The sequence below is a fragment of the Loa loa genome (assembly GCF_000183805.2).
Source record: "Loa loa unplaced genomic scaffold supercont3.238, whole genome shotgun sequence".
In the NCBI taxonomy this organism is placed as follows: domain Eukaryota; kingdom Metazoa; phylum Nematoda; class Chromadorea; order Rhabditida; family Onchocercidae; genus Loa; species Loa loa.
The window spans coordinates 68667-92300 of record NW_018108418.1 but is presented as its reverse complement, the minus strand read 5'-3'; the positions used below and the strand labels follow the sequence as shown (position 1 = coordinate 92300).

The 23634-nt window shown below is 27.8% G+C and overlaps 5 protein-coding genes across 5 annotated transcripts; 2 read left to right on the top strand and 3 right to left on the bottom strand.

Annotated features, from left to right (window-relative positions):
- Window positions 1-483: 483 nt before the first annotated feature.
- On the bottom strand, window positions 484-3553 carry LOAG_02466 (hypothetical protein; the record flags this gene model as incomplete). Its single annotated transcript, XM_003138004.1, has 6 exons — window positions 484-519; window positions 563-688; window positions 1982-2117; window positions 2188-2312; window positions 2896-3057; window positions 3452-3553. The coding sequence occupies 6 exons, from the start codon at window positions 3551-3553 to the stop codon at window positions 484-486; spliced, it is 687 nt and encodes a 228-aa protein (XP_003138052.1).
- Window positions 3554-8472: 4919 nt separating this feature from the next.
- On the top strand, window positions 8473-10958 carry LOAG_02465 (ribosomal protein S7p/S5e containing protein). Its single transcript, XM_003138003.2, has 4 exons — window positions 8473-8630; window positions 9253-9391; window positions 9927-10103; window positions 10505-10958. Exons 1-4 carry the CDS (start codon window positions 8484-8486, stop codon window positions 10744-10746), a joined length of 705 nt encoding a protein of 234 aa, XP_003138051.1. The 5' UTR covers window positions 8473-8483; the 3' UTR covers window positions 10747-10958.
- Window positions 10959-11663: 705 nt separating this feature from the next.
- Window positions 11664-13808, top strand: LOAG_02464 (hypothetical protein). The gene is made up of 5 exons (XM_003138002.2): window positions 11664-12015; window positions 12233-12386; window positions 12869-12958; window positions 13403-13530; window positions 13621-13808. The coding sequence occupies exons 1-5, from the start codon at window positions 11807-11809 to the stop codon at window positions 13703-13705; spliced, it is 666 nt and encodes a 221-aa protein (XP_003138050.2). The 5' UTR covers window positions 11664-11806; the 3' UTR covers window positions 13706-13808.
- Window positions 13809-15140: 1332 nt separating this feature from the next.
- Window positions 15141-18310, bottom strand: LOAG_02463 (hypothetical protein; the record flags this gene model as incomplete). The annotated part of the gene is made up of 7 exons (XM_003138001.1): window positions 15141-15286; window positions 16841-16885; window positions 16924-16984; window positions 17070-17099; window positions 17393-17420; window positions 17648-17676; window positions 18296-18310. 7 exons carry the CDS (start codon window positions 18308-18310, stop codon window positions 15141-15143), a joined length of 354 nt encoding a protein of 117 aa, XP_003138049.1.
- A 1390-nt stretch (window positions 18311-19700) lies between these two features.
- Window positions 19701-21835, bottom strand: LOAG_18251 (hypothetical protein; the record flags this gene model as incomplete). Its single annotated transcript, XM_020450915.1, has 4 exons — window positions 19701-19883; window positions 20138-20269; window positions 21298-21514; window positions 21666-21835. 4 exons carry the CDS (start codon window positions 21833-21835, stop codon window positions 19701-19703), a joined length of 702 nt encoding a protein of 233 aa, XP_020305358.1.
- Between the last annotated feature and the right edge of the window lie 1799 nt (window positions 21836-23634).

Sequence of the window (23634 nt, the reverse complement as noted above, 5' to 3'; positions counted from 1 at the left end):
GTCACCTCTGGCCTATGTGTTTGTCGCACCTTTTGAAATAAAATGAAATTATAATTGCTACTATAAAATTGTGAAAATGTTGCAAAAGAACAAAAGTAGAACTTTTTCTCTTTAGATTCTCATTGCTAAAACATTATTTTATACCAATGAATTAAAATTAATTAATAGTAATGTTTATTGGAAGATTATTATGGGAAAATTTGGTTCATAATTTTAAAAAGTGGATTATCAGCACATCAGGGAATTGAAAGGAATTGAAAAACTGATCAAACTGTTATCAATTAAAACTGATATGATCATTTAACATCAATATAAAGAAATCTTTCCTTTTTTTTTGACCCAATGGGAAAGAAGGAGAAATGTTTTAAATGTCATTTTAGCCAATGGATATTTATATGCTAAAAACATGAAAATTAACTGAAAAGTTTGGTAACAATTTTACTGAAAGACTTTGAATTTGAATTTGATAATTTAGATTTGAATTTATTTAATCTTAAAATTCACTGAATTCGCATACATCTAGAATAGAAATCTGATGAAACAAAATACAGTATATAGTTACCTTATTCATAATAACTTCGCCAGGCATACGCCATTTTTTCAATGTATGTACCGGTTTTTTAGGATTCGTTTCACTGAGGATAATACCCAATTCCGGAAGTACTTTATCCCGTATGCGATCACATTCCTACAAATTGAGTACGTGAAATAAGCAACGTATAAGTTTTGTAGAATTGTGAATTGCACGAAATTGAAGAGATGATCCGATTAGATGGAAAGTATAAATAAATTCTCAAGAAATGTTATCAAATTTCTATTTGGCAGAAAACCGGATTTGTGCAATGTAATCACATTGCTTGTTAAATTAGATTTAATAAACAAATCTATAAAATCTCTGGTTCCCGTAGGAAATTCAGGAAAAAGAATCGGAAAATAAAGAACTATCATAATCAAATAAAATGATCTAGCAATTGTTGAATTCAGGATAGGTTAACGATGCAATACGAAAAATTCCGAAATGCTTTAATCAATTCCTCAAGTGATACAATTTTTCGCAATAAAAGATTGAAAGTTATCAAGAGAAGACAATGAGAATATAGCTAAAATAACAAGAAATTGTTAAGATTAATGAAATGATCTACTGCTATGAAATGAATAGAGTTAAAACATTGATGAGATTCAAGAGAATAATAAAACTTGTTAGATAAAATAAGATAAAGATTGAGAAAACAATAAAAATATAAATGTACAGATACAATAACAATTATTAAAAAAGATTTTAACACAAGATAATAACGAAATTTTAATGTTATATTTTGTTGAATGTTTGATGAAAGTTAGGAAAATATGATATTAGATAGATAACAAACTTTTCTAATATTAATACATTTATCAAAATATTTTTTCTTTTTTTGTTAATAAAATCTGCTTTATTAAATGCATCGATAAAAAGTTATTGAAATTTAATTTCATTATTCATCCTGGTAAGTGTATCTAAAGCAAAGTTTCAGTACCTGTCAAAAGAAAAAAAAAACAATTCATTATATTAAAAGAAAAAAAATTGCAACCATGAAAATTACAAAAATAATGAAATTCATTACATTCGAGAAGAAACCATAATTCCGGAAATATTGGAATTGAATAAAAAAAAAGAATTTATGAAATTATCATTATATGGAAAAAAAATTATCATTATAAATGAATTTATCATTACATGAAAGAAATGGAAATTCGGGAAACATTGATGATTGTGAAATTTTTTTAAATATTTTAACATCGATTGAAATTATATTTTTATCTTCTATCAACTTTTTTAATTCTTCTTTTTTGTTTCCCCATATTTTCATACAAATTTCACTATTTTTTTTTTCACAATTTCACAATTATTCTTCACCTATCAGATTTACTGATCATGTTGCACTTTGATATCAATAATTTTAGCTGGAATTTTCTACATTAATCAAAAATTTGACATAATTACTTTGATGATATCGTTGATATTCCTTTGTTGAGCCAATTCCGAAATGGTTTCTTGGAAAACAGTTAATGCGCTAACATAAGGCCTGATCAATTCATGGGGAGAAGTATTCAGTAAAGTATCGCAAATTGATGTCACACTGAAAAATGATTTTGGAAAAAAGAGAGAAAATTTTGATTGATAAACATTGCGTGCAAAAATGGATAAACCTGAAATTAACGGAGAAAATATTATCGATATCTTTGGATGTAATGCCAAGTATTTTTAATAATGAAATCATATACGTAGCAATATTTCGTAATAGCAAACAATTCGGACTTTTATTTTCTTCTTCCTGAAAAATTAGCATATCAAATTAATTTGGATCTATTCATTTCAAATAACCATCTAAATTCATAGTGTTTATTCGTCTTCAATTTAAATTATACAGTAATTTAGCTGAGTATAGAAATGAATTTGGATTTTCCGGATTGGAAATTTTATGGATATCAACTGCTAAGTTGTAAGTTATCATCTTTGCATGCATTATGTTTTAGTTCCACTCTGTAAAATTTAATTTTGAATATACTAAGCGTGCTCAAATTAAAATTTTTAACCCAAATTGAATTTTGATCATACTTTAAATTGTTCTTTCACCATCTCTTTGGTTCAAATCTTTGCTTCTGCAATGCGGAAAGAAATTACTGTAAATTTAATGATACCACAGCAAATAAGAAATGTACATTGGAGCGTTAACTACCGTTCAATGCATTCTTTTGACAACAAAAATTATTATCCCGAGTTTCTTGAAATGGTAAGTATCGGAAGTTTTCAAAATTTAAATCTAAACATGTATATATGAAACTTAAACAGCTAATTCACATTATCATAATTTTTATCAAACATTGACAAATTTCATGAAACAAATTACTGCTAACCATTTCATTAATATACTCTTTACCAAGGTTAATTAATTGATATAATTTTTCAACGATAATTTTCACATCAATAGCATTACACAATGTGGCATTTACCGCAGATTTTATCTTGAAAAATTCATCCATTAATTGCAATTCCCTTTTGTCATATTTTTGATAACCCTGTAAGATAATTTTTGATAGTAATTTCAAAATGAAATTTCCTAATAACTAAATTGACATCTTATTTAGGATTTCAAGCGAAAAAAATAATTAAGTCCAATTACTCATTTTCATTTCCTCATATAACATTGCAATTGCAATTAGCTGTCCTGGAAGAAAACTAATTTTAGAAACCGACAAGTAATTACTACTATCAATTTATGGCATAATATTTCTATTATTTCATTCTCATGGAAGCATAAAATATATAAATAGAAGAAAATCAGTGTGATTTGTAAAAAGTAAGTAAATGTAAGTTAGTAATATTGAATTGAATAAATGGATTGAAATGCAAATTTAAATAAATTTAAAAATATTAAATGAAATGAAAAGATGAAGAAATTAAGAGAAAGACCTCGTTAATATCCGGCTTGTAATGGTGTTGAATGCATTTTCTAACTGAAAGCAGGAATTCATTGGCAATTTTTTCAAATCCTGTTGCTGCATTCATTTCCATATTTCCCGAATGATAGCAAAACTTTAATTCCTGAAAATTTGTTGAAATTTCACGTAAAACGGTGGTAAATTTCCGGAATTGAGATATTATATATGTATATTTTAGACAAAAATTTAACATTCATAATCTTAACAGTCTAATCTCAATCGTACTCTTTATTTAATAACAGATAAAATGGATATTTTCCTGAGAAGAAAAACAAAAAAAAAAAGGTCAGCAAAAAGTCAACAATTTATAAACACCATCTATAAGCCAGGAATGTACAGTAAGAAGGAAGAATGATTTTATCATTTTCATTCATTAGGAAAATGTAAAATTGAAAATAAAAATGTCAGATTAAAAGTGGAGAAATTTTCGAGAAAAAAAAAAGGATCCCAATAAAAAATATGGGAGATGAATGTAATAAAATATCACTCATCTTTAGCAGTCTTCAAAACAGTATAATGTTAAAAGATAGCATTATCGATTAAACTTTGAAAACATTTGCGCATTGAGCGATGTATAACAAATGACAATTTTATATCAAACAATTTGAATGTAAAAACTGAAATAAAAGATGAACGGAATCTATGTTTACATATATATGCATATATATATATATATATATACTACTCGATTATGAAGTGCATATAAATGTATGCATGCATATGCATGTCTATGTTGCATGCACATGTAATGCGAACGCTTATTTTTGACATTTGAGTAAGGGGAAAAAAAAAGAAAAAAAGCGCTTCTTAACTGTATTTTTCGAAAAGAAGTTGAGAAAAAATGTATTAATTCCACATGTACAATTCCATTTTGAGCGTAAATATTTGATTTTGTTTCAAGAATGCAACAATTCCAATTCGTATACAACAAATGCATTTGACAAACTCTGTGGTACTTCATTTGACAAACTCTGTGTACTTCATTTGACAAACTCTGTGGTACTTCATTTGACAAACTCTGTGGTACTTCATTTGACAAACTCTGTGGTACTTCATCCCGTAGATAAAACCAACATTTCGATTCTTGCTTCATGTTAAGATGTGATATTTCAGAAAGGCAAATGTGATAATAAAATTTATGGAATTTCCTTTTATCTTTCAAATTTAATTTGAAAATAACGAACAGTATGATGGTATACTTCTAATTCAATTAATTTATCAAATCATTTAGATTAAAAAAGAAAAAAAAATAGCCAACTTGAAATTTGATAGCCATGAGGATTACGTTTAGCTGAAATAAATTATTTCAAAAAAATTATTTCGAAAAAATTTATTTCTTAATTGGAAAACAAAAATTATTGTGATTACTCCTGATGATAACACTTAGATGTTCATGAAATAATTGGAATGAAACTAAAAATAAGTAAATTTAGTCATTGGATTAACTTCATCAATTGCAACAGAAAGCATTTTAGGCTTAAATGACTTAGCAAATTTTACTCATCGTGAACTTTTCTACCAAGAATTGTTAAATTAACTTTCCTGCCTTTGTATAACCATTCAAAATTAACTGATTGTTAAGCCTGTAAAAAGTAAATAAACAAAGATCATTAAACTTTTAAAGAATAAGTAAACAAATTGATTGCTGCAATGATAAGATAAAATATTATGAGTATTAGTAAGAAAAAAAAAAGAAAAAGGACGAGAAAAGAATTTGATATGATTGATACATAAAGTAATTGATTCAATTCAATTCATTGTATTTTTTATCATTTATTTCAAGCTTAACAGTTGCATATCTATTTACTTTATACTTTGTCCCATTGCTTTATCATAATTTGATGAAAAATATTTTGGGATGAAAAATTTCTGGACATTTTTCCAGTTAGAAATTTGTGAATATATCTTCAAATTTTTATCATATCCTTCTAAATTCCATTTACTTGTTACAAGTAAAAAGTAAAAAAAAAAATAGTAAAAAATAAGTAAAAAGGTTAAAAGTGAAAAAATTCCTAGCAAGAAGTTTGCTACAAGTAAAAAAAAAACTATTAAAGGGGGGAAAACTTCTTGTCGCATGATTTTTTTTTCGGTTCCAGCATCTACCGGAATTTCTAAAAATCATTGTCAATATGAGTATTTTGGATGACTAATTACCAGTTTGAGCATTAATTGGTACCGGATCAGAAAATATATCCAAATGAGATTAGTCATTGCGCATGTGCAAGAAAAAATGCGGCAAGATTATATTAGTGCAGTGTTTGAAATCCGGAAATGATATCATTTCGAAATTTTCTGCTACAATTTCAAAATAAACAAGAATGAATGGATTGCTTTAGCTATTCATCATTTCCATTATTTGTTAAAATTTCATTCAAGAGAAACCTAAAGTACCATTTATCGTTCCTTTTCCGGTAATATCTTCCGTATCATTGGGACCTGTCATATGATCGCACATAATGCTAAACGCAACAATGTTATAAATCAAATTATGAAAGGTTAATGGAGTAATGGTTAAAAACGACTGACTTATTATAGATGAATAAAGGTTATAAATATGTAAACCGTAAAGTAAAGATGAACTGTAAAAGAGTTGAGATTAAATTAAGTAAACAAAAAAAAAAAAAATAATGATTACATATCAATTGCTATCAGTAATATAAATGATATTTTAAAATAAAAAAAGAAAAAGAAAAAAGAAATTGATGGAGGAAAAAAAAAGAACTTTCAAAATATGAACTTTCATAGCAATTATTGTGCAAAAAGCGTCGCAATCGTTCCTTTAAATACAGTTCCATTCATTTTATTTTTTATTTTTTTTTTAAATCATTCGCTTTTTTTTTCTCTTACTTCCTTCTTCTCTTCAAAAAGGTCAACTATTTTCATTTTTCAATAAATAGGAAAAAGAAAAAAAAAAAAGATTTCTAATATAGACAATTGCGAAATGACCAACTAATTGAAACGAACAAAATGAAATAAGAGCGACAAATTAATTGAAATTAAAACCAAACAAAAGTAACAAATTAATTTTTTTTCTTACAAAAATACTAAATCAAGAAATCTCAGGACTGTTCCTAAATTGGAATATTACTAGCTATGAGAAGGGTATGCAGGAAAAAAAAAAAAAAGTGCAGCCTTTGAAGAAAAGGAATGTTCGGACTATTTCTAAATACTTTGGAATGATGCACATCTAAAATATCAACATACCGTTTATTTCAAGAAATTGATTAAGATTTGATTCATTTATAAAAAAAAATGTTCCGTCATTTTAATTACATATGTTTAAGATGACAAAATACACAAATTTAGCAAAATTTCAAAATTTTGAAATCATACAGAAATAATTTCAATTTGAGAAAAAAATATTACGCATTCAAAGACAAATTCCTAGGCAAATCATTGCCATTCATATTGTTATTAGATATAAAAAGATAATAACAAAGATTTTTTTAATAAATAATATATTCAAATATCCATCTTGACCATTATCGGACAATACTGTAAGCTGATAAAAAGGATATTCAAACATGTGTCTTAGCACTATCGGACAGTGCTGTCATCCAATACGAAGGGTCACTATATGGAATATGGTGGTAATAATGATTTGATATGGTAAATGATATCCATATAATGGTTGTATTACTGAACACATTATGGTAATTTTTTGAAAATTTCAAATCTTTAAGACAAAGTAAACCTAATAAAAGTAAATAAAATAAAAAAAAAGGCAATTTGTTTCGGCCTTCATTTGGTCATTCTTTCTTATTGAATGACCAAATGAAGGCCATGAAAAATATGAGTTAAGCCGCAGAAAATTATTGGTCTATTTAGTCTAATAAAGAAACAAAAACGATAGTCCATCCACTCAAATGGGATATTTCAATTGCTAACATTTGTCGGATTATTGAAATTAAAGTTACGTCCAAATCAAATTTCTACGATATCTACTAGATAGGATGATGAAATTCTGTAAGTAAAATTAAGGCAATGAGAAAGATATAAGCTAACGATGAAGGGAAGAAAATCACAAAGACATCTCAATCATAACTCCGATGGAGCTTATCAAAGCTTATCACAGTTAAAGCTTATCAAATCAAAGCTTACCACAACCAAAGCTTATCACAGTTGAAGGGCTCAGAATCAAAGAGCACTGAATGACTGGTCATTTTTGGTCATCACGTTTTCCTGACCATATTATAACAGTTATTATCGATCCTTCCAGAATTTGATTGGGCAAAAAGCAAATTTAATTTGACTTGTAAATTAAACTAGATGTGAAAATATGACATATACTAAAACTTACACCAGACATTTAATTTTTTTGGAATTTTTTTTTTCGGAAACTTTTGATCCTTTCAAAAATTTCGAAGGTGACAATTTGTGACAACAGAGAATTTCCATATTTTGTTATCATATCAATAAGTAACACAATGGGATGTAAGGAGATGTTTCAGGAGAGGAAAGATGAGATAATATGTGGAAATTGAGAAAGATACAGGGATAATGATAATGAGCATCAAAAGTTTTTTGTATTACTGAAGAGAGCGCAGAGATTGATGCAACGAGATAGAATGCTACGGACGTTAAGAGAAACGGCACAAGAACAACGAGCATACATTGTACCAGTGATTGAAAGAGGAAGAGTGTGATGCGAAAAAGGTATTCGAACTTGTCAAGTATTGCTCAGGTTTTATTTCATGATTGGTCTGTTCTGGAATTATTAATTTTGATAGAGAGGGGAATGTTCCTGTTGACACGTTGTTTCACGTCGGGCCACATTACTTCTGCATTGCTTGCGTACGTCACCTACGCTTGTTGAAACGTAATGAAACGTAAGAAATGTTTGACATGTAGTAATGTTTTTACGAATTTAAGCGATAGTCGTTAAATAGTTGCCTAAAATTTGTAAAGTAAAGAAAGGGAGGATAGTGACGCTTAAACGTGTTTTACGTCTATTCAAGTTCGTGTTGGTACCAATGAAATGCTAATTTAATACATATTGCAGCATGAAATTGTTGGTAAAATTATTGGAAAACGGATCATACTTATGCGTACATAGTATTACATCTAGACGATTGCTTTCCGGATCTACAGTATTATGTTCCAGATATGATCCGAAAGTATTTCGTGAACCAATTGTCGACCTGGAACAGGTTGTTGCTATTATGTATAGTATGGATTACCATGTCCTTTTACCAATAATTCCTTCATATTATCAAAGTTTAACAATTATTTGGTTAGTGTGAAATGCAGGTGGTAATATGGCAGTTGGTCTTAATCAGCTGTCACTGAGTTTCATTTATGATGGTCATGTTAGTAGCCAGCTTGCTTTGCTAAGTACCATACCGTTCACTGCTGTAAAGCATATTGTAGAGCTGTAATAAAATCCAACAAAAGCTTAGCATATCGTTCTTCATCATACGGAAAATAAAATTTTTGTGATGTATTACTTTTCTTAAAAGTGAGTCGTTATTACACGCTACCATTTGAAGAAGAAAAAGAGGAATATAATTGAACTCGTTTATTCATTTCAAATTTGTCAGAATAAGGTTGTTTGATTTGTATTACCTCCTGCATTTTTTTTCTCTTCCTTTTGTAACAGCTTCTTCACTGGGTAATCCAGCTGTCATTTTGGGTACAAAAATAAGACGATCCAATATGTTACAACATATGAAGAGAGAGTAAAAAGACCTTAGACCTTAAGCCTATATCATTCTCATCAGACTGTATGGAATAGTGAATTGAAGGATTTGGAATTTTTTTAGTCATTTTCAGCTTAATCAACCACTGGATCCGGAAGATGATCGCCGATACTGCTATATAAAAGCAATGACCAGTGTTCAGACACCAGTTTTTTATCGAAATGCTGTCATAGATAGGTTAATTAATGTGTGTATGCTGCGTGGAATGAAAGGTTAGTCAGAATATTTCATTAATCGGATGGAAATTTTTGATATTAATCTGGGATTTCATTTCATATCCTTTTCGTTAAGTACCAAAAGTAGGACTCTTTTGAAACCAGGCGTTTAAATTTTGGATAGTCCTGTTTGAGTCTTTCTTGTTTGGCTCTTTGGCAAAGTATATTATATTCTGGACGTTTTTGTAATATATTATAACTCTATCTCCCAAGGTTCAGTAATTTCCAAAGTCGTGATAGTTCTCTGTAAGAATTCTTGGTTAAAGCAATCTCTGTGTTTGGTTTATTCACTGATTCGTTAGGTAGCTTATGATTTATATTATTGAATCTTATTGCGCCTAACTTTTAGCATATGGTCTTCCTTTCAGAATTCAGAATTTAAATAACGTGTGAGACTTGTGATACTTTCTGTCACGTATCTTTGAAATATCATGCCATCCTTCTTAGAATCACCAGATATTTATTTAAATTGAAAAGCTTTTAAGTGGGATCAAAATGAATGTATCCTATGCTTTATCTTTTTTTATTACAGAAAAAATGCAGAATATTGTTTTGGAAGCATTAGAAATAATAAAAAGACGTCAGTACAATTTGTGGAGAAATGCTAGTGATGAACAGAAAGAGAAAATAGAGCTTGATCCTGTAGCAATTACCGAGAAAGCTATCAAGAATTGTTGTCCTATAATGATTTTACGTCCATTTATTCGTGGTAAGTCCTTTTTTGTTCACTTTTTTCATTTTTTTTAAAATTTTGCTCAAATGGTTTTGTTTTAATGGAAATCAATTTCAAATGATATATGAAATGTGTGAAAAGGAACAGATATTTACTTAAATTTTGTCGTTTAAAGGTACATTCAATCTTTGCTGGGAAATCTTTGCATTAAGTGACCACAAAACTTCTTCCTTATCCTTTACGAATTTATTGATGTTTACTTGGTTGGCATACATCCTGTCAAAGTAATTTTGCGCTTATCGGCTCCTTATTTTATTTGATTTCAACTCAATGCGCGGTTGAATTATGCCGTATCAACTTTGTTCTTGAAGTTTAATGTCAAATGATTCTTACGCTGTTTTTCTCACTGTCAGGAATTTATTCCTCCTTTTTTTTAGGTGGGCAAACTTATATGGTACCATGTCCGATATCGGAGCACCACGCTGAATTCAGAGCAATGAAAACAATGCGCGATATCTGCCGACAAAAAACTTTCCATGGTGCTACTCATTTTCAGCACATCTTAGCTGATGAATTGCTTGCTGCTTACAAAAACGAAGGTTTAACAGTGCAAGCAAAGCAGGAATTGCACAAACAGTGTGAAGCAAATCGAGCTTATGTTCATTATAGGAGACAGTAAAATGCGTGCGATTTTCGATTTGTTAATAGTAAATATGTGAGATATTGTCTAATGTTTTGTTATGCTACACCATATCGACATTGCATTCTTGAGTTTTTTATCATCTATAAATTTTCCGATGTACATACATAACCGGTTTTAATATATTGACACAGCACAAAATTCCTCTGAAACTTCCACAGATTGTTGTGTTTTTCTATTATCAAATGGTGAATTTCAGGTCTTATGATATCTCATGGGTATTTCATAAAATACTTCAATATGATATTGATAGTCATATTGATACGTAAGCACACATTTTTGTGTTCGGATTTTACACGTTTATGCAGTGAATTTTTTCATACAATTAGAATGAATAAATAATTGCACAGTGTTCTTCATGCGATTTGTTTAGGTCTATCGAACCTGTTTCACATTTTTTTCGTGAGTTGAAAGTTTTCACCAATAAAATGTTTCGTAGTGTGGTGTTGTAGTGAATAGTGTCTACATTGAGCTGAAGCAAAGCCTGGTTTATTTTTGTTTTTTTTGGAAATTATTCCTGCTTTGCAGATCAGAAAAATCAAGCTACTTGCATGAAGTTTTGTAGGGTCCGTATGGTAGCTTGAAGCTTGTGCCTAAGCAGCTCCCGAAATCCTTTCGACATGAATTGGTTGTTTTTTTGGTTTTCTCCCCATTTTCATTATAATTCATTACTTTGTTTTACAGTCTTATTGTCTTTCCGGGTTTTTCACACAATGTAGTGTATTCTTAAACAATGCCTTGTTTAATAATACAAGCATTATGTGGATGTAATTTATCAAGTTATTGTTACCACCGTATTTCTTAGATATATCCGATTTTTCAATTGTACTGATTAATGATCGCATTTTGATTGAGAAACTTCCTGGATATTTATTTTTAAAGCTGGATAAGTGGTAGTTCAGATAAAAAAGAACCAGCGAAAAATACACTGTAATTACATATGAGGAGATTCTGACAATATGTTACTGCTGTTTTATTTGTCATAAAATGTATCTGTTTTTTAGGATATTATGGTATTATTCAGGAATTAACTTGCTAGATGATGGCAGCCAATACGTTATTGTTAAGTGATTTCGAGCATCAGTACTCAGTGCAGACTGCTGAAATTACAGCACGTATCGGACGTTTGAGAGATTTGGACAAAAATGGGCGAGTTGAAGGGATTCATCAGATTCAACGTTTATTGGTTGATGTTGAAAATCTTCTGGAACAAATGGAATTAACAGTTAGGGAATTAAAGCCATCAAGGTACGGTTTGTTATCACCCGAAAATAACTGTGACTTTGTTCTCTTTGTAAAATGTGGGCGTATGCATAGTCAAAATACTTTAGCGAGAAGATGAACGGATGTAGTGGAATTCAGTAATCCCAGAATATTCTTATAAATCATTATTAAATTGAAAAAGCTTAGACTTTTTCGACGTGCACTTTTTGAGAAGTCACTTGAATATACTTTCGATTTGCAGTGCTGAACGGTCGAAATATGAGTTAAGAGTTCGCAGCTATCGAAATGACAAAAAGCAGTTGGACGCTGAACTGGATAAAGCAATTCAACGCTTGAAGGATAATGCTGATCGGGATGAACTGATGGCATATGATAATCAAATTTCTTTGAATCAGGTTGGTCAGTTTGGTCTTCTACTCTTCCTCGTTTTTCACAATATTTTTTTGTTATATCTACTTATTCATTGATAGAATTTTAACTTTCTTATATGTTCTTTTTTCATCTTCATTATCCTTGCAGTGGTTAGGTTAGAGTGCAATTTTCAAGCCAAATGGCACCTAGAATTCCTTGGATCCGCATCAAAATTGATAGATTTGCTGTTTCATCGAAACTCTTGAGCTAATGAAAATCCTTTTCGTGAAAATCATTTTGCAAACAGGATGATATAGTTATAGGAATACGCTATTTGTGAGAGCGAAAAGTGTGGAACTACATTTTCCAGATTTTAAATAAATATATAATTGAAGAAGCAACATATTAATAGGAAAACTTTTTTCTGTCGCTCTGTGATTTTCCAGTGAAACTCATAAATGGCTTTAGCCGTGAGCAACGAATTCTGATTTCATGTTAAGCCGTAATGTTTTGTCATTTTCTGTAGCAAGATCAACTGATTGAAAATACCGAAAGGTTGGAGAGAACATCCAGAAGACTTCAAGACACTTACAGAATGGTGATTGAAACGGACCAGGTTCTTTTCTGCTTGGATTTCTTTGTAATTATTGGACGGCACTCCATTTTTTCTTTTTCTTCCAAAATTCATCACTTATAGTAAACAGATACTACCGTTGTGATTCTAGTTTTTGTTTGCGATTGGAAAATGCATTTTATTTTTCAAAAAATTAAGAGATAAGAGGAAGTGAAAAATAAGCTTATTTTGAACACTTATTACTTCATTTGATTAGGGCACAATGCAAATAACTCTGTATCTAAACTGAATACAGTGAGACTTGATGAAAATTTAAAAAAAAAAAGAAACACAGAAGCTGTAATAAGTGAATAAGTAGTAATATCTCTCGCAGTTTGGCAAAATTCTGTACGCAGTTATCTATGCTCGTGGTTAGTGTGGTATTGACGAACGGATAATAACTGCGTGTGGTATCTTTAAGTATAATTCTCAATAAAATTTTTTTAGATTGGAACGGAAGTATTAAACGACCTGAGTTCCCAACGTGAAACAATAATGCGGGCACGTGAACGTATGCGGCAAGCAGACAGAGATTTAAATAGAAGCCATAAAATGTTATCAGTAATGATACGCAGGTATTTGTCGTTGGCGTTTCTTTTTGTGATTTATTTCAAATGGTTTATGAACAAACTAGGATTGATTTTAAAATCCCATTAGTTTTTCAGAATAATCCAGAATCGTTTGTTGCTGCTTATTATCGCTGTGCTACTTCTGTTTTTATTGTTATTCATCATTTACAAGTCCTTGTGATGGTACTGGATAGAGCGCGTACCCGATTAGCAACAACTATTTTCATCTTTTATTTAATCCGAAATTTCAAACAATTTAATCACTAGTGCGTTTTTGGTTAAGCTATTTCATCTTGAGAAGTAGGGATCTTTCGAATGTAGAGGTGAAGTTTCTTTCAGTATCTTCTCGCGTTGATCCGCATTTCTGATCTGAAGTATAATGTTAAATTATAATTATTCTTATACATTTTATTGTTCATAATTTCTTTTGTAAAGCAGATAATGCAGTAACATTTGCTCATCCGATAAAAAAGCCAACTTATTTGGATCGGTGGGCTTTCAAATTTTCAAATCTCATTCAAAATGGTACATGTTATGTTGATCTCTTTTTGTAATTTATATGGCAGTTATTCCAGTCCTTATTCGATTGTTCACCTGTACAGAACAAAAAAAAAAATCTATTTTTCTTCCACGGGAGGCACCACCAATCTTATTTTGCATTGTCATCTTCAGTCTCATTTGGTTCTATGGTCTACTGAGATAAGGAAAGAAGAGCTTCGTATCTGTAATTAAGAATTTCAAATAAGGCGAAAATGTTGTCCTGTAATTTAATTTAACCGTTACTGATTTCTTGGAAATTCATCGTTGGTCTTTTTTCTTTTTTTTTCTTTTTTTTGGGAGAGAAACTTCCTGTAATGTTGCTTTATAAAACGCTGTGTATCCATGGAATACATTTTTATTTACTTCTTCCAATTATGATGTTCAACAAATAATTTTTTTCAAAACCATTTTCCATGTCAATAGATGTTTCCTTTCCTAAATCAATAAAACAGTGGAATACGCTTTTTCATGTATTGTTCGAATATTTATGCACTCATTTGGATTCTCAGTTCAATAAAAGCTATTACACAGTTCATTTAAGTTTTCATTTTCGACAAAATGCTACTGATTGAGAGTAGTTTAGACATGATGAGAAAAAAGAAAATGAAAGTTATGACAATGTAGAAACGATGTTATAAATGTTCTAAAATTTTTCAGAGGCATTTTCTCTACGCGATATGGGAATCATTCAGTGTAACGTTACATTGACGGAATTTGTTTTGTTACAATTTCTCAAAAATCAACCTTATACCTGGTAAAACGATCAAATTTATATCGAAAATATAGAATAAAGGTCAAATGAAGTGACCAGATAAAATGATTCTGCTAGAATTGTTTAGTTTTCAGTAATGGAATTCGATATTGTAAATCCCTCAGTCGTAAACTTTTACGAATGCATGCAAATTTCCCAATCTATTCGATGCCCTAGATGATTTCATCCTATTCGTCAGTACGAATTAGGAAAAATTTGATAAGATATTTAGGGAAGGAAATTGAATCGATTCTTCAACAAATGTACACATCAGCCATCTCCTTCTCTGTTAAGAGATGCACATATAACAATGACTGAACATATCTTAGGTTCTGATTCCAAATAATAATCCATTCGGAGTTAGAAGCTGAGATGTATCATTGTTATATGTATGATTAGATATGATCAAATCTTTGGGCTGGTCCTTGTGAGTGTTCCCGAAAAAATCAGTGGATTGCGTATGGTTGAATGCTGAATTAAGGAGAAAAAATATATTATTCACATCCTCCCGAACCAAAAAAAGTGATAAAATGAGAAAAAATCTATCGAAAAAAATGCAAAATACTTGAAAATGATTGAAAAAAAAGTGTAAGAAAAAAAAAATTCAGGAAAAAAAACCAAAAAAACTATAAAATCTTGGGTATAAAAGGATGGAAAAAAAAAATGGTGCAACACTAACAAATTTGACCGCCAACCTTTTTGCTTGTTTTCTTTTTTCTTACCAAAGTAAAGTGTATTTTAGTCATCTATTCGAAATATTAAAATAGTTTACACAAATATGGTTACTCCTTTTTTTTTTTTTTAATACTGGAAAACTTATTGATTCATTATCGATAAAATATATTAAACAACTTAATGCTAAAACAGGTTTGAGCAAATAACGACGAATAACTTAACTGTAATTGTGAATTCATTTGAAAAAAATTGGTCCGATAAATTTAGAAAAAAATGAGATTTGTTAAATTTTAGGATCATTACTCATTAAATTGGACTAATTACTATAAGTGAAATAAACTTTTTAAGTTAATTAAAAAGTAAATTTACTTTATTACATCAGCTCTGCAACTATTAGATGCGTTTGGAAATTATGCGCAAATTTTTTTATGATTAATTTGGTAATTTATGAAAGTGATAAATTTGTTGATGTATAACGTTGCAAAACATTGTTTATTTTTAGAAATTTATCATTATGATTTCAAATTAATGCACAAACTATTAATTCAAATTTTAAGGAACAAGGATATTTTTAAATGCAAATGTAATAATATTTACTCGTTCAATTCAATCATTTAAATAAATAATTTTGATCGAATTATTTGTAAAGATCAAAGAATATTACATGGTCATTGATTGTATGACAAAAAAAACTTTCGTTTGCAATACGGTAATCTAAATGATACTGAAATGAATGATTGACATTTGAAACTATTGAAAATGACCAAATATATCATAAGTAATTTGATTTTGAAAAAAAAAAAATTTTAAAAATAACATCATGAAATTTTATGAAAAAAAAACACTTTATGAAAATTTGAAAATTACATTATCGAACAAAATTTTCGGAAAAGATCAGTTTTTTTTTTTTTTGCATCAAGTAAATGTTAAATTAGTTTAAAGTAATTTAACTGCACTTTATAGACAGACAAATTTATCGCAAAAAAAAAGGAAAAAAAAATTGTTTTGCTGATGACATTAAAGAAATCGAAATGAACCATTTACATTGTAAATTTAATTTTAGACAATTTTAGTTAGATAAATTTTGTTTAATTTTAAATACAATTTATTGAAATTTTCTAAATTTTGATTTTTTAAAATTTCAATACTTTTCCTCACTTTTTTTTCTTGTCTATTTAAAATACTTATTAGGTAATAATTTCGTTTTTTTTTTTTAATTACTAAAAATAAAATATATTCCTATAATGATAATATAAATGTATTAAAGAATTGTTTCCTTCTCATCTATCATTTCAGTGATCCAATTAAAGTAATCAGATCATAGATATCAAGGTAATATATTGATATTACCATTATGACCCCTTAATGGTGGGGTTGGTCCGATGATAAGCTGTCCTGCATTGATTGCAAAAAAAAGAGAGATAAGACAAAACGCCATTGAACGAGGTCAATTACTGACCGAGGATGAATGGCATATTCATGAACTAACTGAATCTATAACAAAAAAAAGAAAAAAAAGCATATGAATTACTGAGCAAGTGAAGAAATAAAAATAAAAAAAAACAAAAATCAAGAAAACGATCAGTGCAGTACGTGCTAATATGACCGCCTCAAATTTTAATCAAAATTTTAAAAACAATTTAAAAATTTGATTAATAATCTTATTAATAAATCAATTTATGATTTAGGATGATATTTCATTTAGTATAAATGTATAAAATTAACTACTTTACATGCATTATTTCCTCATTCTTTTGCTCAATTAAAAATGAAAAAACAAAAAAAAGAAAAAAAGATAGGAAAGAGGTGTTAATTTATCATTTAAGTTAGAAAAATGATAAAATTGTAAAATAAATGGAAAATGTTTAAGTTAAAATATCTTAACATTCTTGAATGACTAACATTCCATCCGGAAATGATATTTACAGAACTAAAAATCAAATAACAAAACGAAAAAACAAAACATGAAAAAAAAAATTACCAAAACATATTAACTGAATATTGGAAAAAGTATTTAGAAGATATTTAAGCGCTGTTATCACTAAACAATGCTTAATGCTATACCGTGTTACTAAATGATAATCAAAAAAATTTTTTAAATATTAGAGGATATTTTAAAAAAATTTAAAATTAACGTTTATTTTAAGTTACACTAACTGTCCAATAGGCATTACTTCTAGTAGTAACTTAAATTCTTGATGATAAATATTTGTTATGATATGAGAAAATAAAACGAAACGAAAATTACCATGCAAATTCTTCCCTTTTTTTTTTTTATAATCCAAATTATGCATAAGGTTTTTAATATAATTTGTAGAATATTTCGTCGTTAAAATGAACCGGGAATTTTAGCATAAATGATTTAATTAGCTTAAGTTGGTATATTTCAAAAACGATTTAATTAAAATATAAAATTATTGCATTATTTTGAAAATAAAATAATCCATGAAAATTTGAAATGAATGAGTTAATATTAATAAATGCAGGCAGTTTATTTTAGTAAGATTATAAAAAAGTAGAACAAAATTGCACGATGCAATAAAGCAAATAAAATATGATAAGTTTGAAGATTATTGAAATGGAACAATTTATTGATTAAAATATTAATAAATCTTGTAAAAATGATAACAGAATCAAGCAATATTTATCAGTAAATTCATCAATAATTTTGTTTTTATTATGATGGAAAATATTTTGTGATGGTGGAAAGGACGAGAAATTATCAAAAATTATTTCATTTCCAAAATTACAATTACTTTTGAGCAAGGTAGCAGTCAAATTTGGTTTTCATTCTTTTCCTCTTACCTTGAATCGATACATATAATATTTCTAGGTTACCGTATCATTAAATAAAAAAAAAAATGTACGTATACTCATTGATAAGTAAGAATACTACGGACAACAGCTTTATTACAAGGAAGAAGTCTTTTGTGCCCTTTGAGGTTTGCGAACTATGTTGGCAATGATTAATGCGTTCAATATGGTCTTTCATGCCAAGAGAGATCTTAATTGAAAAATCAAACGAAGTATGTCAACGGATAAGATAAGCTTGCTAGCCTGTCAACAACCATCTTAGACGAAGAACAATTTCAACAACAAACCTGGATAGATGAAGGTCATTTAACCCTGTAAGGTTATTTTTCTAAGAGTAAGATATTTGAATGAAACCTACGTGTTCTGAGAACATCATTGTCATCATCCTAATTTGCTAGGCTCTGACAGATGAACTTTAGGAGTTAGGCCAGTTCGCACACGAGATGTCTTACCAAAAAAATCCACTGCAAAAGTTCTCGATGGATAAATTCGCATTTATGAATTTGGATAAAGGCCTTTCCTAAGCTTTCACTCATGAAGCCTAGTCATGGTGTGTAAAAATCGTTTGTTATTTTGTCAAAAATTTCCTTTCCTAATTTTATTTACTTTATTTACGTGAAATAATTTGAAGACAGAATATTTGTCCTTCTTTTTTCCATTTTTTTTTTTTTTTTTGGAAGTATGCAATCAAATTTATTGTAGCCTCAATTAGACAATTTGAGAACAAATTTTCAAAATAAACTGTTAATTAGTAAAAAAGCATGACAATTATAGTAATGCAATCGTTCGTATTATAAAAAGCGCAATTTCTTTTCCATCCGTTTTGAATATTTTCGGAAGTTAAAATCCGAAAAAAAAAAGAAAACGAAAAAAATATTGCCATATTTAAAATATTTGTAAAAAATTAAAATACACAAATTCTAGGTGATTTTGAAGAAGCGAGAAGGATTATTAATTTGCATTTGATTTAATTAACAAATAAAAGTATCAATTTATTTCGTATCGATTGAAAAAATCATTCAAATAATACATGCATTTATAATAGTTAATTTGAAACATTCATGATTCATTTATATCCTTCATAAATTTGATTAATTTCTGGAATAAAAATAGGAAATTAAATTTTTTTACTTTTATCGTAAAATAATATCATTTATATTAACAATATCAGGTTTGCTATAACAATGAACAGCGAATATACATTATGCTATATTCGATACATATTATTTATTAATCATTTCTAAAATTTAAACTGAAAGTTGAAAATAACAAACATTCTATCCATAGCAATTTGCATATTCATATTTCTCACAATTATTTCGACGAGTTGATTGAAATGAAAAAAAAAAAGTTGGAAAATTTGAAAGGATTGATAGTAATAGAATCCATTGTATAATCAATCTTCCGTGTTTTTTTGATTTTCAATATTATCCGGTGATTTAAATGATTTTACAATTAATTTCTTATCGATTGGAATATTTTCCATTGCTTTAATTGCATAATTGGCTCCTTTACAATTGTCCCAATATATGGTACCATTAACTATGTAACGTATACAGAATTCACATATTGCACCAACCTGAAATCATAATCAAAAATGATGGAATTAATTTTTAATCTCAAACTTGATTACCATTGTAATTTGTTGCAAACTAAAAAAAAAAAAAAAAAGAAAGAAACTATCTTGGATAGTATTGAAGAACGAATTGTTTTTATAGTTACAAATAAATTGCCACTAATACTAGGTATTATTAGGATCTAATTGGAATCATAGCGAAGCATTGCAAGTAATTAAACAATTAATAGAAATAAATTTTAAAAAATTGATAATACCGGGAAATCAATGGGAAGTGAAATGATAAATGTAAATTGATCTATAGCATTATCATCGCTAATTGAACACTTGTATCTTCCTACTGTTTCAATATATGTTCTCCAATTATCTAGAGTATATCTGATATATACCTGAAAAAAAAAAAGTGAAATTCAAATATATAAATAAACTTATTATTTATATAAAAATGTAAAGTGAGAGGTAGGGTATTAAAATAGGCATTTTTGGTTGTTTTTAAAACTAAAAAAATTTAGCTTCAGTATCAATTTAAAAGTTGAAAATCTAAATTTCAAACCAAATATTTGTTAGATTTCTTCTAATCATTTCAGTATGTGTAATTTGATATGGAAATATTGAAAACATTATGTGGTTAAGTAAATAAGCTTCCTGCTAATTGCTATTATAAACATTTATCTAATTCCAATCGGATTAGTTTAAACTGATAAAAGCTTTGCAACCTGTTTTCCCAACTTACCCTAACTTTTTGTAATACCGCTTATCTTATTCCAACACTGCTTGGTCATAAATAAAGTAATTAAAAAATCTGATGATTGCTTTAAAAAAAAAAAAAAAACAATAATAATAAAAATAAAAACTTAATTTTCTAAAAGTTTATTCTGTGCAATGCGATGATTATATGTTGTCTTATTAGGTTTAATAATATTCATGTATTGAAGTAATTTTTGAGAAAAATCATTTATCGGCCTAATTAACATTAACAAGTATTAATATTGCAAAATTTTTTCATTAAATAATAATCGAAACAGATGACTGAAATTAATTTGAAATGTTTAATTCATATTAATCTCTCATTAAGTTATTATTATTTGATAATAAGTGGTGTAAATTCTTATAAGATTAGAGTTTGGTTCATATTTTAATTATATCAAAGGTGTTACATTTTTAAACTGCAAAAAAATTTGTTGGGTAAATAAAACATTTACTAAAATAATTAAAGTAACAGTTACAACATTTATTATCCGTTTAATATTGATGAACTTTAATAATTCATTTAAATTTTCACAATTTGTCATTTACTTTTTTATTTGTTAGGATTTAATTAATCCATTGCATCAATTATTATAATAATTTAAAATAAAGAGCTACATTAGCTAGTTAATAAATTGTAAAATTAAACATTTCTGATTTATTAATTAACCTGCTTTTCATATGCGATATTAAGGACATTTATGGTGCCAATAATATTCATATCGACGAATTTAATGTTCTGTAAGCAAACGAATTGAGTGCGTGTTAAATTGACAATTTCTGCATCAGTAGTTCCTTGTAATTTTGTTAAGCTTAGCATAACATTTCGTGGACGTTTGATAATTTTAGTTGTTAATGAAGAAAATGTTGCACCAAATTTTTGTAACCTGAAAATTGTAATTATTATTTGTTGGAAAAGTAAATGTATTAAACATTAAAGTATCAAACATAATTTATCAGAAACTTTTTTATCAAATATTATCTATTAGAAATTCTTTTATCAAACAATCATCTATCAGAAATTCCTTTAGCACATACTCGATTGATACATCATCTGCTTCATAATAATTCTGATGTACAAGATCCATACCAAATGAATCTGCGAAATGTACCGTTTTACGCATTCCTAAATTTGATTTCGAAGATGTCCGTAACGCTGATCGAAGCGATTTTGAACGCGTTCTTAACAAATGAAAATAAAATTTCATTTTCATAATTTTATCAGTAGTTTACAATAAATTATCAATTTGATATCAATAGAATTAATGATAAAAATTTGCATTTTTTATATTTTACAGGATGAAAAAAAAAGAAGAAATAGTGGTAGATTAGAATGAAATCATTACAATCTGTTGCTTTTTATGATCGTTGATTGTGTCTTATCGTTAAATGAATAATCAGAATTATCATTATGTACGCATTTGAATAGATCTATTGATGACTGAAGTGATGATTCTTTAGGTATCTATAAATATATAAAATTTTCACAATATTTAATAAATTCAAAATATGAATTAAAATTTATAGCTGTAATTAAAAGGAAGAAAAAAAGAAAGCAAAAGAAAAATTATTATGAAACTATAAAGTGGAAAATATTAATGAGAGCGGAGAGGAAGGGGAGAAAAAAATTGTAATAAAACTAACATTAAGTGTCCAGATTATTTTTTAGCTTCATTAGTTGATGATGTGCCAACATGTAATTTTAATTCAAGTAAATTATCATGCTTAACTTTGCTAATGAATGATTGTAAATTAGCTTGCTCAGGATATTGTCCAACATCAATCGTTGTCGTCGATAGATTCATTGTTATTTTCTTCACCTTACATAATAATATTTATAATTTTTTCTTTTTTGTTTTTTTTCTTTCTTTAATTAGAATTTTGATTTAAATTTATTAATAAATAAGAAATTTTGTTGCTAACATTTTGCTTCTGAAATGTAAACATTCGTATAATTGTTTGTTTGTTTTTTTTTTTTTTTTNTTTTTTACTTCGTCATTAAGTTTAAATCATGTGAAACGTACAAATCAATAATTAATCGACGTTGGTAAAAATTATCGCATTTTTTTGAAGTAAAAAAAAACGAAAAAGAAAAGAGAATATCCAGGTAATTAGTATGATATTAATGAATGAATGAGAAAATATTCCAATTTAATAAAAATTTCAACAACGAAAAAAAACTTTTAACTCTCTTTTTGAAAGTTAAAAGTTTACATTTGCTAAAAAAAAGAAAAAAAAATATCTTTCCTATTGCAAATAAAGTGTCACATTCTTTTCGTCAAAAATATTCAAAACATTCTGTTCCTCTTCAAAAATACAATCATTTCAAACACTCTTCCTTTTACAACAAATTTATGATTGGAATATTTGGTGGCAAAAAAAAAAAAAAAATGAAAAATCCAAAAAATAATTTAATCAAATAAATGTGCTCTCATTTGAATGCTATCATAGATTGTACTTTTAATTTTTCACTCTACTCCACTTTTGTCTTTTTTTTTTTTTTTTTGTCATTCTAATATATCATTATAAGAGGAGAAAAGGTTATTTTATCAATTTAATTAAATCAATAATTATAATTGTCGTATGACAATCAATTGTCTGTTGCCGTGCGAATTACTATCATCTCTGTGTAAATGTTTACTCGATCAATTCATAATAATAATAATAAATAATTAAATAACTTCTGTATATGTATTTGTATTATTGATAATGATAAAAAAAAAAAAAAAAAAAAGCAAAGAAAATTTGTAGTAAACAAATTATTCATCGAAAAATTAGTGATAAAAGATTAAGAAAGGAGAGATGAAAATGATATCATACATTACGACAATGTTAATTCAATTAAATTTATGACTTTGAAACTATTGAAACTGTCAATCTTATCTTTTTCATATCAATAACAGTGCTACACTTTTGTTTGTATTTTTCTTTCTTCTTGCCGTTTTTCATCCTTTTCCGGCTCTACCGGATCACTTTTTTTTAATTTTCAATTTTCTAACTTTCTTTT